The 15,465-nt window shown below is 38.8% G+C and overlaps 1 protein-coding gene across 1 annotated transcript; it reads right to left on the bottom strand.

Annotated features, from left to right (window-relative positions):
- Window positions 1-5,282: 5,282 nt before the first annotated feature.
- On the bottom strand, window positions 5,283-7,991 carry LOC137140042 (phospholipase A and acyltransferase 4-like). Its single transcript, XM_067528089.1, has 4 exons — window positions 7,874-7,991; window positions 7,111-7,231; window positions 6,151-6,449; window positions 5,283-5,726 (listed from the first exon to the last, which is right to left on the bottom strand). Exons 1-4 carry the CDS (start codon window positions 7,889-7,891, stop codon window positions 5,634-5,636), a joined length of 531 nt encoding a protein of 176 aa, XP_067384190.1. The 5' UTR covers window positions 7,892-7,991; the 3' UTR covers window positions 5,283-5,633.
- Window positions 7,992-15,465: the final 7,474 nt, after the last annotated feature.

The following is a 15,465-nucleotide window of genomic DNA, read 5'->3' as shown; positions in this document are numbered from 1 at the left end:
TTTAATGCCAAAATGCTTTACACTGCTTCTCATTCACTTATTCACTCAGTATCGTTCGCACACTGATGGGGGTTCAGTGTCTTGGTCAAGGACACTTCAACGGGAAGGCCTGGATTCTGAGATGTAAGTGGATCTTGGATCTTTGGAGCTTGACAATTATGAGCTTTATATGTAAGAAGGACATGGACACACTTGGACTTGGTGATCAAAGTGGTATTCCTATCTCTGTCAGTGAAATATGTGATGTTGGTAACATTTCCCTGTTTTCACTGTACCTGCTTTGCCTCATGCGCCCCCCACCTCAATCTGCCGCTATCGTATCATCACCTTTTGCACTGTGGGAGAATTTTCAGCACAGTTTATAAATTCCAAAAATAATGTTCAGGAGATCTCAGCTGAAGCAGATCCTGATACACTGCTATTCATTGTTCAACACCACTAGCTCCAGTGTCCTGACCTTGCAGGGTGAAATGTTTTCAATGGTCTGGACTTTTATAGCACTTTTCTACCTTTTGGCTTCTTATTTACCCATTTGCACTCACAATCACACACCAACCAACACAGGGAAAAACTAAGTTGGGGTTCATTGTCTTGCTCAAGGACACTTCTACATGTGACCAGAGGAGCCAGGGATCAAACCTACAACTGCAGGATTGGTGGATAACCACTCTACCTTCTTGCACCACAGTCACCCTTTTAAAAGCAAGTGTGAGCCTTGGCTAAATGACAATAAATGTGCCTTGAGAAGAATCTACCAGGTGGAGAGGAAGTAAAGGAAGGATGGGCTCCAGGTGTTGTTGCTTCATCTAGTCTTTCAAAATACCAAGCTGCTATTAAAAATGCAAAATCACTGTACCTAGCAAACATACTTACATAATAACTAGAACAAACCAAGAATCATCTTTTTACTCTATTGGTAATCCTGGTCCTTCTCCATAAGTTGAGGCCACCACTGAAACCTGTGAGCCATTTCTACATGATTATGATGACAAACTTTTGACATTAGACCAATCTTATCTGGTTCTCCCATTGGACTGCCCATGGAGCCTCTGGGCTCTGTTGCATTTAGTGAGTTTACCCTGGTCTCTTTGTCATCTTTACATGATGTTTTGCGGAAACTGAAATCAACTTTTTGCCCGCTGGATGTGCTGGATAAAACTACCTTCTAACTTGTTTGCACAAGCTGGTGAGCTGGTAGCTCTTACTGAATCCTATAAACTGTCCAGTGACATGAATGTTTATGAATGACTGAATGTTTATGCTGACTATTTAGACATTTGTTGTTATTCATGTTATTCATTGTTATCTCTGGAGGACTTTTACATCAGCCAGGAAACTAATTGCACATTGTTGTTGTTGCGGCTCTTTAGATGCTATCCTGTTGCCCACAAAATATTTATGTTATGAAAGTTATGAAATGTGACACACTAACATTAACAAAACAATTTGATTTCTGCAGAAAATTCAGCAGCAGATGCCACTGCAGAAGCAGCAGCCATGGTGGGACAAATGTTTCACCTCACTCAACTTTTTCTTCACAGGAACTGAATCTACAGAGTGACCTGCAAACCATGTAGTCACTAGCATTCATATCTAGAAAACTTTGTGAAGAAATTAGGTGCAACACTGCAAAAAGGGACATGGCTTGGTTGAGAGATAAACTTTGTTTACCTAATTCATATTTCATTTGTATGCAAAGCTAGCTCATGGTAAAGATCACATTTGCAAAGGGGGGATGTTTGCATATTTTAACAACTATTGGTTACAGCAAGGGTTTTACACCAGTATTCTTTCCAGCATATGGGGCAGAGTACTGCAGGAGAAGTATAACACCCCCACCTGATGCGCTTTTTGAACATTGGATGTTTGACTTAATTGAGCTATGTAAGGAATAGAAATATTGCTTGACTATGGTTTACATGTTTAATAAATTGGTTGAGGTTTTTTCCTTTTTTCCCCAAACTGTGGTACTGTGGTAATAGGCCCTAACAAGACACATGACCATTAAGTGAAGTATTCGAGAAGACTGTGTGAAGACTGATAGTGATAATGGTATAGTAGTATAATGGTTTACCATAAAGATGTTGAATTGTTTGTCAAGCACAGAGCAGGCTGTATTTTCTAAGGAGACCAATGGCCTTCAACATCTGCAGCACCATGCAGCAAGGTCCAATCCTGGACAATCCCTCCCACAATTGGCTGGCTGCACAGAGGAGCAATTTCAGTCAAAGACTTATCACAGTCAAGTGCTCCACAGAACACCCCAGGAGATCATTTCTCTCAGTGGCCATAAAACTGTTTAACTAATCCCCTTCTGTAAAAAGGAGTAGGGCTAAATGGACTAAATGGACTAAATAGTCTAAATGGACAAATAGTATTGTTTTTATTTCAATTACACTTACTCCTCTAGCTAGGTTTTGTGTTACTTATTGATCAGTAATTTGCACTTGTACTTGTCTATTGTCTTGTTTGGGGGAAGTTTTATTTTTCCTTTCTTTCTACTTTTAGCGCAGAACAGCTGTAACAAGGCAACACAATTTCTCCATGGGGATCAATAAAGTTTTACTGTTTGGGTGTTACCTTATTCTATGCACGTGGAGTAATAATGTGTGCAATTGATCACTCCATCTCACACCAAATGACTAGCCAAAGCATGCTTTTACTCAGAGACAGCACTTCCCCTGAATCGTTTTACATCCCTAACTAGGAACCTCCATATCATGAGAATGGTGGCATCAGTATCTAGTCCTTGGTTGTTGCTTGTTAGTCTTTTCTTTTCTCCTTTCACTTTTCACTCACCCCAACCGGTCAAGGCAAATGGCCAAACACTCACAGTCTGGTTCTGCTGGAGGTTTCTTTCCATTAAAAGGTATTTTTTTCTCTCTACTGTTGCCTAGGGCTTGCTCAAAGGTGATTTGTTGGGTGCCTTTTTCATCTAAGCATCTTTATACTATTGAATTAAATGGAATTTAAAATAATTATTTTAACTAAAATGTTTTGAAAATGCTTGTAAATTAACACGTCTGACTAATGTGTTAACTAGACACCGACTGCCTACATCTGAGTATTTGCTTCCTAGTAGGAAACCCATGGGAACAAGTACAGTTGATCAATCTTAGGACTTAAAAGAGGTGAGAAGCAAAAGGATAAAATTACAAGAACTTGCTTATTAGAATTATTCAACTCTATGTAAAAGGTTCATTTGCATTGACTCATTCCTTGTATTTTTGTGTGACCTCAGCTGTGAGATGATTGGTTACAAGGCTGAACAACCTGATGAGCTTGGTAAATCTGATTGAACCACTCTGACTGAACTGCATTGCTGTGTCTCCCTTTTGCTGATTAAACTCACCATAAGCATCACTTGTCTCATGCTGTCTTTTGCCTCTTAACTTCCCATACAGTTTCAGTCACGCAGTGGGTTTCCACGACATTCTGTTTAAATGGCTTAAATCTTATCTGACTGGTAGGTCTATTTCAGGCATGATAGGAGTTACGTTTTAATTAAATCCTGCACTCTAATGCTTGTTAAAATGGATACTATGGACATTGTACTTATTGTTTGTTTAATCTTTGTATTGGAAAGGATGGCTGACAAGAATGCAAACTGATGTCCTCTCTTATACTTGTAGATGGTTTTGTCACAGCCGGGATCTGATAAATAGGTAAAATATAGGTAAACTCTACTCAAACAAGAAATAATAGTAAACACCCATAAACCTATTCACTGAAAAGGTTCAACAAAGACAAAGCACCATTATCTTATCATTTTCACACCACTCTTGCTCACCACAGACAGTTTATAACTACTTCTAATCGATGATATGTATGACATTTATCTTGTATTGCATTTATTGTTAGATTGTTATTAGATGATGTGTTGTTAATTCATTTGATGATAGAAGAAAGAAAGACACTTATCTAGAAAAGAGCCTGCCTTTGTTGTGTGAATTAATTTGTTCTGGTTAATTAATGATTAACTGGTTTCAGCAGAGTGATCATCTCTTATAACTGATGGTGCCTTAACGAGGATAAATAAATTATTGATTAATGTGCACAAGTTATTTTGTTGACCCAGTGCAAGGCCTATTTAATAGTAATATTGATAACTCATTGTTACAATAAGGTTCTTAGATTGAAAAGTTGTGTAAGTGCTCTTACTATTTAAATAAGGAAAACAGCAGCTGTAATCAAGCTAACTGGCGATTGTGATAACAGTTCTGAGCCCACTGTTTTTAGGACATGAATGAAGTCAGGCATGCCAGTAGTCTGTGTGTCAGTCTTTGGTGGGCTGCAGGTCAGTATGTAAGAACTAAGGAAAATGAGTGTGTACAATAATTGGTACCAATGTCAGTAATTTGAGTTTGAACGAAATGGACTGCTGCTACTGATCTATGGAATGGTGTCAACAGCAATAGCAGTAGATACAGATATGGTGGGCCCTAGAAGGAAAAGAAAGCAATCTGTCTCAAATTGCACTACTAAAAGTTAAATTGATTGAATCCACATTTAATTGATACAGTTGGTAATTAGATATCTGTAAAAGGTGAGACAGTTAAAGGTGAAGGCTTTTGTCTGTCTTGGATATTTCACAACAACCTATGGATATATTCTGGAGTCAGATGTGTGTGAGTTTATACTTCACAACATACATATACACTAGTATACAAACTGATGTGTTCATTTTGGACCAGCACTGGTGTAAAGCAGAGAGATGGAAGAGATGGTTTGTGGCTTTGTAACAGTTGACAGATGTCTGGCAATACACTTTTTTAAACACACAACTCATTACAAATACTAATAGACAAACAAGGTGCCACTGACAGTCTGCTTGATCGTTTCCAAACATATGCTGTTGTTGTTGTTGTCATTTGCAGTGGCTGATTTATTCACAAAACACACACACAGACACACACACACACACACATATATATATATATATATATATATATATATATATATATATATATATATATATATATATATATATATATATATATATATATATATTATATATTTAAAACCCCAATTCAAAAAAAGTTGAGGATAAAATGTAAATGAAAACAGAATGCAATGATTTGCATATCAACCCATATTTTACATAAACAACATATCAGATAAAAACATTTTAAAGATGGAAATTGGTGGAATTGGAGTAATCCACAAATGTAAGTTAATGTTGTATCATGCAAATAAGAAGTGATATGTGAACAAGATCCAGAAATGCTGCTATGTTATCGGGGCCAAACCTTTAGAATTCGAAATTGTTTTTGGAAACCATGGACGCCCTATTCTGTGGAATAGAGAGGAGACATTTCAAAAGCCTACAGTTCTGATGGTAGGGGGGTATATTAGTGCCTATGGCGTGGGCAGCTTACACATCTAGAAAGCACCGTCAACGCTGAAAAGTACATAGAGGTTTTAAGTCAACATATACTCCCAACTGAAAAAGTTTCTTTCGTGGAAGGCCATGCATTTTAGCAAGACAATGCTAAACAGCAAGGAGAAGATCATCATCATAAAATGAAAAATTTGGAAATAAAGCCCAGCACTGTTGAGCAGTTAGAATCCTGCATTCCAATCCACTGTTGACAAAAGAATGCATATATAGTAGGAAAGTTACTGTAGAAGGTTCACTCATAATGAGTAGGTTCTTTGCAGATGACAAAGTCTTTGAAGATAGCCGTTGCCTCCACACACTCTGTATTCTTGCGTCTTGCAGGAATCTTTAAAAAAAATACGAAAACAAAACTTAGCACTCATTTATGATGAACTACTATTTTAAATTACTACTACTAGTGCTACCATTGTTACAAATATTATTGTCTTTGTTGTTGTTAGTGTTGTTGTAAACCTCAAACTTGTTATTTTTAGATGAAAATACACAGTTTGTTAATTTACTGAAAACATAAAGAAGGGTTAGCTATGCCCTTCATAAAAGGATTTAATCTATTTGTCCATTAATTTTCATCTTTTCCTCAGTTTCAACTCACACTAATTTGATATATTGAAAAGATAACTGTTCCTTACAATTACCAGTTTCACTAATAGACAGGAAATGTATCACAATATATCATAAGCCAAATAGGTAGAATAAATGTCTCTTTCATTTAAAAGAAAGTTTACAAAAAAAGAGTATTAAATTTATACCTGGTTGCACACAGCTTTTCCATAGCGTACAAAAGTAGCAAAGTGCTCACAGTTGAAATTGAAAAGATGATATTGGAAGACCTGACCAAGAAGTGCATTGCAGCGTAGCATAATTTCCTCAGGTGTGGATGGTGTAAAAGTATGGCAAGTGTTATTGATGGAGACACGGGCTCCTTTCGGCACAGTAACCTCACCAAGAGGCACTCTGCGGATCATGGTTTCACCAAGAAGCAGGTCTCCACATACTGGAAACATTACTTGCAGGGAATTGCGAATGTGACTCATCAGTTGCCCTTCATCTAAGAAAAAAGACCATTTATTTTTAGTACAAGCCAAAAAATTACTATACAGTCTCAATTTTCATCATCAGCTATTGTTATATCATGGGTGAGGTGAGCATAGGAATTATACACACAGTGATGTCTCACTGTCATTGTGAGGACACTTATTCTCATCGTGTATTCCTAGCCCCATGCTAACCTTAACCATCACAACTATATATGTATATATATTTATAGTGAACCCTAACCTTTATCCTAACCCTACATTAAATTTAATTCTAACAGCCACTTTATGTTGCCAAAATGTCCTCACAACACCAAAATTTCCTTACAATAGTGGTATCTAAACAAAACACATACACACACACACACACGCACACATGCAGTTAATAGCTACTGTTACAAACAACAGCTGGTAATAAAAAAATAAATTACAAAAAACACAAAAACTGAGTGGCTGGTAGATTTTTGGGACAAAGAGTTATTTTTCCAACCATGATGGGTGGAAAATACCACTAAAACACTATCGTGAAAAAAGTTTATCAAACTCAAGTTCTAAACTTGATAGTCCTGAAAGTCCTAACTTTGTACATCACCACACTGACCTTGGAATGAAACTCTTTCCAAAAACATTGTTCTAATATTCAATTATATGTCACTGAATGAATGTTGTCCCTACCTGCAACAGCAAAATGTATTACATATCCATCTTCGGCATACACTCCCCAGTGAGAATAGCCGATGGGGTAGCAAAATTCTATCAAGTCTCCAAATTTGGCAGTGGAAACAATTTGATAAACCTGTGTTCATTACAAAACAAATTGTAAATATTAGCACAAAGAACCATTTTCTGAACAGATTTTCTGTTTCACTCCCCGTCCAGTCTGAAAAGCAGGTTTGGCTACATTACATTTAGAGCAGGCAAAACTACTTTCACTATAAATAGAACATACCATTATTGTTTTTTGGTACTGTGATCTAACAAGTTAATTAATTATATTTAATTATACAACCCAGCAGCTTGTGTGTTATACCATAGTATGTGTTCTTTATATACATTTATATAGCATAAAATTGAAGATTTTAGCTGTTTTTTATTTTTTAGGTTTAGCTTACAATATGGGACAGGACTTAAATGCCCCACATATTAACAGATTGTCAAGATTAACACAACAAAGTCCAGGACTTATTTCCATTGTGGACCTTGATGTAAATGCTAAAGTTGGCATTTAGTTCCATTTGCTGTCTTATCTGTGATCTTTTTTTTTTACCCACATCATTTTCCATCACATAACTCAAAGCATAACAAAGTCTAAGAACACAGGCACTGCAGCTCTGATGGTATAAAATTATAAATTATTTATATATTCAAAAAATGTATATTTATATATTAATATTATTGTCATTATATCTCTCTCTAGCTTGTTGTTGCTGAGTCTTACCTGCTGCTGATAATTCATAGTTGACTCCCGATAAGTTAGTGTGAGGACTGTAGTACCTGCCCTAGCATGCCCTCACAGGGTGTGTTGTGTTAGAATCTGGTTTGGACTGTTTTGTTGCTTGAAAGTTAATGTGGGGAAGAAAAGTAGCTGATTGGCTATTATGTTTAGCAACTACTTCAACAGGCATATACTGAAAACTTTTTCTTAAATATATACTGTATAAGATTTAAAAACTAAACTATGACTTGGTTCAGTAATTCAGTACAACTTTAACAGTCATATACTGTAATGCCAAGATTAACACAACAAAGTCTGGGACATATTTCCATTGTGGACCTTGATGTAAATACTGTAGTCATTTTCTTTTAACATTACTTACGTCATTTTCCATCACATTACTTAAAAAATAACTAAGGCTGACTTGGAACACAGGCAGACCAGCTCTAATGCTAAATAAAATATAAACTTTCTCCTCATACTAAAAAAGTATAGTAAGTCCCCAGGCTTTGAAGCTGTATGTTTTCCAGTGTGCAGCTACCCGTCCTACCAACCTGCCCAATGTTTCGTTGTTGCTTTTGTTGCTCTTTTTCTTTTCTCTCTTCACTTTCCACTCACCCCAACCGGTCAAGGCTGATGGCTGCCCACTCTGATTCTGCTGGAGGTTTTTTCCGTTAAAGGGAGTTTTTCCTCTCCACTGTTGCGTAGGGCTTGCTGAAGGGGGAAATGTTGGGTTCTCTCTATACATCTTTATAGTCTTGACTTTGTTCTGTAAAGTGGCTTGAGATGACTTTGTTGTGAATTGGCGCTATATAAATATAGTTGAATTGGACTGAAAAATTAAGTTTCCCTTTTTCTCATTGTTATTAATTCTTTACCCTTGCAGGATAAGCTTGTTGTTGCCCTAGCATGCTTTTACAGGGTGTGTTGTGAAAGAATCTGGTTTGGACTGTTGGTTGCTTGAAAGTTATTATGGGGAAGAAAGGCAGCTGATTGCCTAATATGTTTAGCAACTACTTCAACAGTCATAAACTGAAAACTTTTTCTTAAATATATACTGTTTTAGATTTTAAAGCTAAACTATGACTTGGTTCAGTAATTATGTCAATATGTTAGCATCTTTTGTTGCTTCCTCATGCTACTCTAATGACCCTTAGCCTTTTTCTGGATTCTATTTTCCTCTTTCTCTCCACTTCTCCCTGTCACCATCTGTGGCTTTCCCGTAGCATTCTGTTCAACCCACTGTTAAACCCACTGAGTTTCTGTATCAAATGATCTTGCTTTCGGTTCCTGCTAGTACATGGCCTCTGTGAGAAAATTTTGATCTACAGTATCCATCAGTATTGACGGAGGCGCCTGATCATGTACATCAACAACGGAGGTGTCATACTGGTCATGTTACTGTGGAAAAAAGAGTCTGTTGCCCAGACACTGAACTGTTGGCGTTGGGCCTCCGTCCTTACTGTACGGCCAGAGAGTTCTCACACGCCATATTGATCACCATCTATATTACTCTCTCTGCCTCCTCAGACGGCGCATGTGACATCATACTCCAGACCCAACTTCCTGACACCCTTTGTATAATGTCAGGTTTAATCATACAACCCTCTTCAAGACCTTCCTTACCTTCACACAGTATGTGGATTGTCACACCAGGGGGGAGAAGACATTTTTTAAATTTCATTATTATTTTTATTTCATTTATTTTTAATCCTCTAGCTGTATTTTCATTTACTTATTAATAGTAGTTTGTATTTGTATCCCTATGGGATAAATTGTTGAATCTTAAAAAGTTATTTTTAAATAACTGTCATTATGAAAATGGCTGTCATTATTAGTGCAAATTCCTTTTTTATGCCATTAGTTTTTTTGTCGTTGCTTGAACAGAGGTTCTGCTAAGCCCCTTTGCCACAATATTTAACAGTGCAAGTTAACGTGACCAGAACTGCTGAATGATTCTCAGCATTTTATTTGACTGCAAGAGATGAGCAGATGTGAAGTTACAAAACTGGTGTTCTTGAAGCAGTTTCAAATGTCAAATGTTCTAAGGGAGGGCAAGGTAACTCCTAGATATTCAATCATGTTGCACAGCAGTAGCCTGCTGTTACCAGTTCAGCAAAGTGATCCACCTGGCTACAGTAAAAGTGAGGTTGCTAGGCCGTACGCAGGTCCACCCTATATTCCATGTTTCTTGCATGAAAACCAGTTAAGGAATAGCTGCTGCAAATTCAGTCTTGTATATTGGTTAGCCTGATTACCATGATAGTTATCAGTCCTGTAGTACTTGTCTTGTTAGTTTTTCCTCCTTTTGCTGTATCGATTTTAGTTCCTCTTGTATTTTACTCCTTTAAAGTGTGCTTTTTTGCTTAGAATAGTTTTTCTTTTAATACGAGAATAGTTTTGTTTATTCATGTGTTACTTTCTCATTGTGAGCGATTTTAGGCTAGATTAAGGTTAGGTTCTAGCATTGGTGTCCTCCTGTGGTGAGTGATTTTATGTTCATAGTTATTGTTTGTGTTATGTTTAAGTACTGAGCACTTCTGTTAATAAATTTGTCTTGGTTGATTGCGCTCTGGACATGTGTACAAAATCTTGCATTTGGGTTCACCTGTTTGTGGTTTGTAATAGCAACCACAGGGAGAACATGCAAACTACATGTGACACCATGGTTTTAAGTTTCAAGCTTTTCATTGTAATTGTCAAGTTACGCCCACTAGGTGGAGTATTCACCAAAATGAGCGCTAGTTGAACGTAGCCTTCAGGCCTCTGCTTCTCAGACAGAAACAGCCTGATTGAACGGACACAACTAACGTCTCCCGTCTCTACTTTTTCCTGTCTGAAACAGGTTAGTACCATGTGTATTTTAATCACAACATACTCCATAGGATGTCTAAGGTCTTTTTGAGGTAACTCCGGTTACGTTTGAGGAGATAAACACACATTTGAGCAGCATTTAAAGCCTAAAATTAGTTGTTTGTCGAAGTAAAGTTTTGCTAGCTTCCGTGTGTGAACACGATACCAATGGCGGTTTTATTGTGAGTGTTTCTGTGTGGACTAAAGACTCCTGGACATTTGTAGAAATATAATTCATGTGTAATTAAGTTGTATGTGAGACCGAGAGTGAGGAATATGGGTTGTATAACGAATTTTTCCTGTTCTGTATTGTTTTCAGCACAGAGTTCCAGTGGGTTATTTTGTGTACTATGTTGTTGAAATGTTTGCAAATGTGTAAAACATAAAAATTGATCAATAGGCTGAATTTAACTAGTAACAGGATTACTGAGGTAGTGTATAGTGAGAGCTAGTATAGCAGACACAAAGTAAGTATTGTTAATGCAATCTATAGTGGTGAATTAATACTATTAATTTTAAACAGTACTGCACTGTATTTCTAGACTCTGCTTGTAAGTTACAGTATATTAACCTGTGAGATGGAAATGACAATGTATGTTAATGGAAACATGTTAAATTGAGTTGTTGTGAAATAGAGAAAAATGTTTATAAAAGCAAAACAGAAGAGTCAAATGAGAATAAAATATGCTTGTTTAATAAAGACAGAAACAGCCTGATTGAACGGACACAACTAATGTCTCCCGTCTATACTTTTTCCTGTCTGAAACAGGGTATATAACCTGTCTACAGGTCACTGTTGTTTGGGGCCTGTAACATACACAACGAAAGGCAGCAGTGGGACGCAAACCCATATACCTTCTAACTGTTAGTCAGCAGTGCTAACCACTCCACCACCGTGCTGCACATCACTGCATAAAAGCTGTTTATTATCCTGATATTTTGGACATTTCATATATTGATTGACAAAACAACAATACCATACTGTTTTGCTACTCATAATCTTCGAAAAAATTACAGGATGTCTAATCTGAGCTCCTTACCCAAAACAAGAGAAATATTAGTAAAATAAAAGGGCTTCTCTAAAAGAGTTATATTTATAATTATTCAAAGAAATGTAAAAAAAAACTAAATTCACAGAGCTCTCTAGTCGAGTCCAAACATAATGATGGGTTGGTTGGGAGTGACCGAGGCGGATGGGGTGGGGCTGCTGACATCCAATTAGGTGGCGACAATCAGTTTGAATGGCCTAATCCGTGACTACCACCTGTGGCTCAACCCCCCTCACACACACCCACACAAAACACACAAAGAGGAGGAGAAAGAGACAACATAACAATAATAACACACGTAATGACTCAGGTCATGACAACACTCAGTGTAATCTTGGATCACAGTTCAGAAAGACTGACTCACCCTTGAAATTCAAAGAACAATGTGAAGTTGGTGTCATCCACCTAAACATCCATAGTACCAAAATGCCAAAACTGGAGTTTATACATATTGGCCAAGTTGACAGAAACTGATGTTTTAACTGAAACATTGCAGCTGATATAGGACATGGATTATCAGGAAGGTGATTTATAGGACCCAGTAGGGAGCAGGACAAACATTATGTAGGAAGGCAGTAACACTTTACTAATGATGTGTAACAAATGAGGCAAATGGGATCGCACTCAGAGTTGGAGTGCGCGATGGAGCTGGCTGGGAAATGAGGAGAATTGAAAATGCCAGGTAACGCCAAGGAGAAAACACAACAGAAACCGACAAAGTAACAACTAAATATGACAAAGTGCAACCAAACTGGAATTTATAAAAAATACAAAAAAAGTACTGTCTAAGGTGAACACAGGAAACTCAAAAGGCAACACAAAATCAGAAAACTAAGCAAAAACAAATAACTTGAGAGACGATACAAATCAGAGTACTTAGGAAAAGAAGCGGCTTGTTACTAGGGAGAAACAAGAAGACAATCTGGCAGAGTGAAGCAGGTGAATGGGGCATGTATTGGGGAGGCAACAGGTGAACTGAGTGAAGCTAATTAGAGGCACAGAGGAGTTGTCACATCATTATTAGTGGACCCAGAAAGACAGACAGAACCAGATTGTTAAAGTAGTTTTAAACGGGGGAAAGGGGGGCGCTGATGGAGAGTGATGTCCGGGGAAGGAGAGCCTGATCAAAGGAGCTTGAGACCCGGTGCGGGGGGGGAGGCGATGGAGCAGCGAATCGCGGAAGAAAGACAAATGGTGAACGTGGGATTAAATGGAGACGAGGAATCGAAGGGGATTGCTGGACGCAGCAGGGCGGCCGGAGGTTCTGGGGGCAGGGAGACAAAGAGAGCAGGTTAGTAAAACTATACTTGTTGGTTTTAAAGAGCCTAGTGCACTCGAGTACCATGGAGGTTACTCAGACAATCTGGTGACTTGTGGTGTGAAGGAGACCGGTATATTAGCTGCTGTCATTAGGGCAGATGATTGCATGCAGGTGTGGCCACCGCCTCAGCCCAGGTGCACTGGGGGGAAGCAAACACATGAACACACAAAACAGACAGGGAGAGAAAGAGAAGGAGGGGAGTGGAGGATGGGAGAGCGGGTGCTGTGACAGGAGTGGGGAGTGCTGATCATCAGGGCAACAAGAATTGGCTTCACAGCTGCCCAGGATGCTTGCAATGGAACAAAGTGCTCATTAGTTTACCAGAAAAGACAGGTTTAATACGAGAAACATGAAATGTGGGGTGGATTCTGAAAAACTTGGGGAGTTGCAGTCTCACCGGCACATAGTTGACAACCTTAACAATGGGAAATGAACCAGGGGGCTAGCTTTCTGCTCTCGACGTGGATGGGAATGTCCACCCCAGAAAGCCATACATGCTGGCCCTACTGATACTGCTGGGCACAGGTGCCGCATCCGTCTGTGGATGTCTTGTACCAATCCGAGATCCTGATCAGAGCAGCTGGAGCCCTCCTCCAGGCCAGTCAACAGCGCCACACAAAAGCCTGTGCCAAGGGAACAAATCAATCACTTTGACTTTGATTCAAATAATGGAAGTTGATATCTGTACACTGACGCCGATGGTTGGGGCGGTCGTCCACCGCAGTTGTTGGTTCAATCCCCGGCTCCTCTGGTTACTTCTCGAAGTGTTCTTGAGCAAGACACTGAACCCCATCTTTAGGTGCTGCCGGTGAGTGTTGGCCAGCTGCATAGCAACTCCCCCATCAGTGTACGAGTGTATGTGGGATTGTGAGTTGGAATGGGTGAATAAGAAGCAGGGTAAAGTGCTCTGAGTGCCAATAGGTAGAAAAGCGCTATATAAGTGCAGACCAATTAGCATTTAAAGTGTTGTGCAAGTACTCAACCCAGGTCACGTTGTGGGACCAGGAGGTTGGTTCCTGGAGGCAGAGGATCCGGAGGCCAGTCCCCATACCCTGATTCAGTCTGACAGTCTGGTACATGAAATACCAGGATGGCAGAATAAGCTAGAGGAATGAAATTAATCAAGGACCATAGACCTGAGCTGACTAGGGAAAAACAGAAGTACATCGGGACAAGTGGAAGGAGCCTGATTATTGGCCTGTGGACACCTCTTCCTTCCTCCTACCCAATGAGATGGTGAATCCCAGGAAGGAGACGGAGGGCGAGTGGAAGACGCACCTCTCAGCCTTGAAAAAAAAGATTATCCTGGTATAGCCGGAGAGCTCTCTTTTAACATGAGTAACGTGTTCAGTTTCAGAGGTGGAGAAAATGAGGATATCGTCTAGGTAGACGAAAACATGTCAGTTTAACATGTCTCCCAACACATCATTGACCAGGTTCTGGAATATGGCTGGTGCATTAGTCAGGCCGACGGGCATGACTAGATGTTCAAAATGACCGGCCTGTGTGTTAAAGGCGATCTCCTAGGTCTAGTTTAGCGAACACTGTAGCTCCCCGCAGCAGTTCAAAAACAGAGGAAATGAGTGGAAGAGTGTAACAGTTACGTACAGTTATCTAATTAAGGCCACGATAATCTATGCAGGGTCGGAGGGTCCTTCTTACACACGAAGAAGAACCTAGAACCAGCGGGAGAAGATGAGGGGTGAATCACAGGGGTGTGATTGCGAGTGCGAATGGGTGAATGAGAAGCAGTGTAAAGCGCTTTATAAGTGCAGACCAATTACCATTTATCATTTTCAGAATAAGATTAATAAAACAATATACAGTATAATCATCCCACTCTGTTGATCCCCAGTATAAGATTCAGCAGCTATACAGCAGAGAGTAAAGTTTTTCACATGGAGATGGACAAAAATGGTAATGAAATAAGGGTTTAGGGGGAAGAAAATCATTACAACCTGAATAGCATATTAATGCATCAATAATTATAATCTAGTAATATCATTAACAAACTTTTACTTTTGGTACCTAAAGTATTTGCTTAGGTAAGACTTGTACTTAAGAGTTACCTAAGTATAACTTACAATCTGAACTTGCTTTTATAAAAGTACTTCTCATTCACTCATTTGCACTCACAATCACACACACACACACACCAATGGGAGAGCTCCTATAGAGCTGGCCAATGCTCACCGAGAGCAACTAAGTTCTAATCATACTAAGTAACACACACACTGCATCATAATCTCACATGACACATAAATCATACTAAGTCACACACACTGCAACTGCACACTGCAATGTTTATGTTTATGTAAGAGTGAAGTGTATGTGAGAGTATGACTGAAAAGGAAGTTAGTTTGATTAAACAG

The sequence above is a fragment of the Channa argus genome, chromosome 13 (genome assembly GCF_033026475.1).
Source record: "Channa argus isolate prfri chromosome 13, Channa argus male v1.0, whole genome shotgun sequence".
Lineage (NCBI taxonomy): Eukaryota > Metazoa > Chordata > Actinopteri > Anabantiformes > Channidae > Channa > Channa argus.
Note: the sequence above shows the minus strand (reverse complement) of the source record. Positions and strands in the feature narration are given on the sequence as shown.

What these genes read in the sequence shown, in the direction of transcription:
- LOC137140042 (XM_067528089.1), bottom strand. An exon ending in AATACATTTTGCTGTTGCAG is followed by an intron (nt 6,450 to 7,110) that starts GTAGGGACAACA and finishes CTTTTTTCTTAG; the next exon opens with ATGAAGGGCAACTGATGAGT. An exon ending in GAAAAGCTGTGTGCAACCAG is followed by an intron (nt 5,727 to 6,150) that starts GTATAAATTTAA and finishes TTTTTTTTAAAG; the next exon opens with ATTCCTGCAAGACGCAAGAA.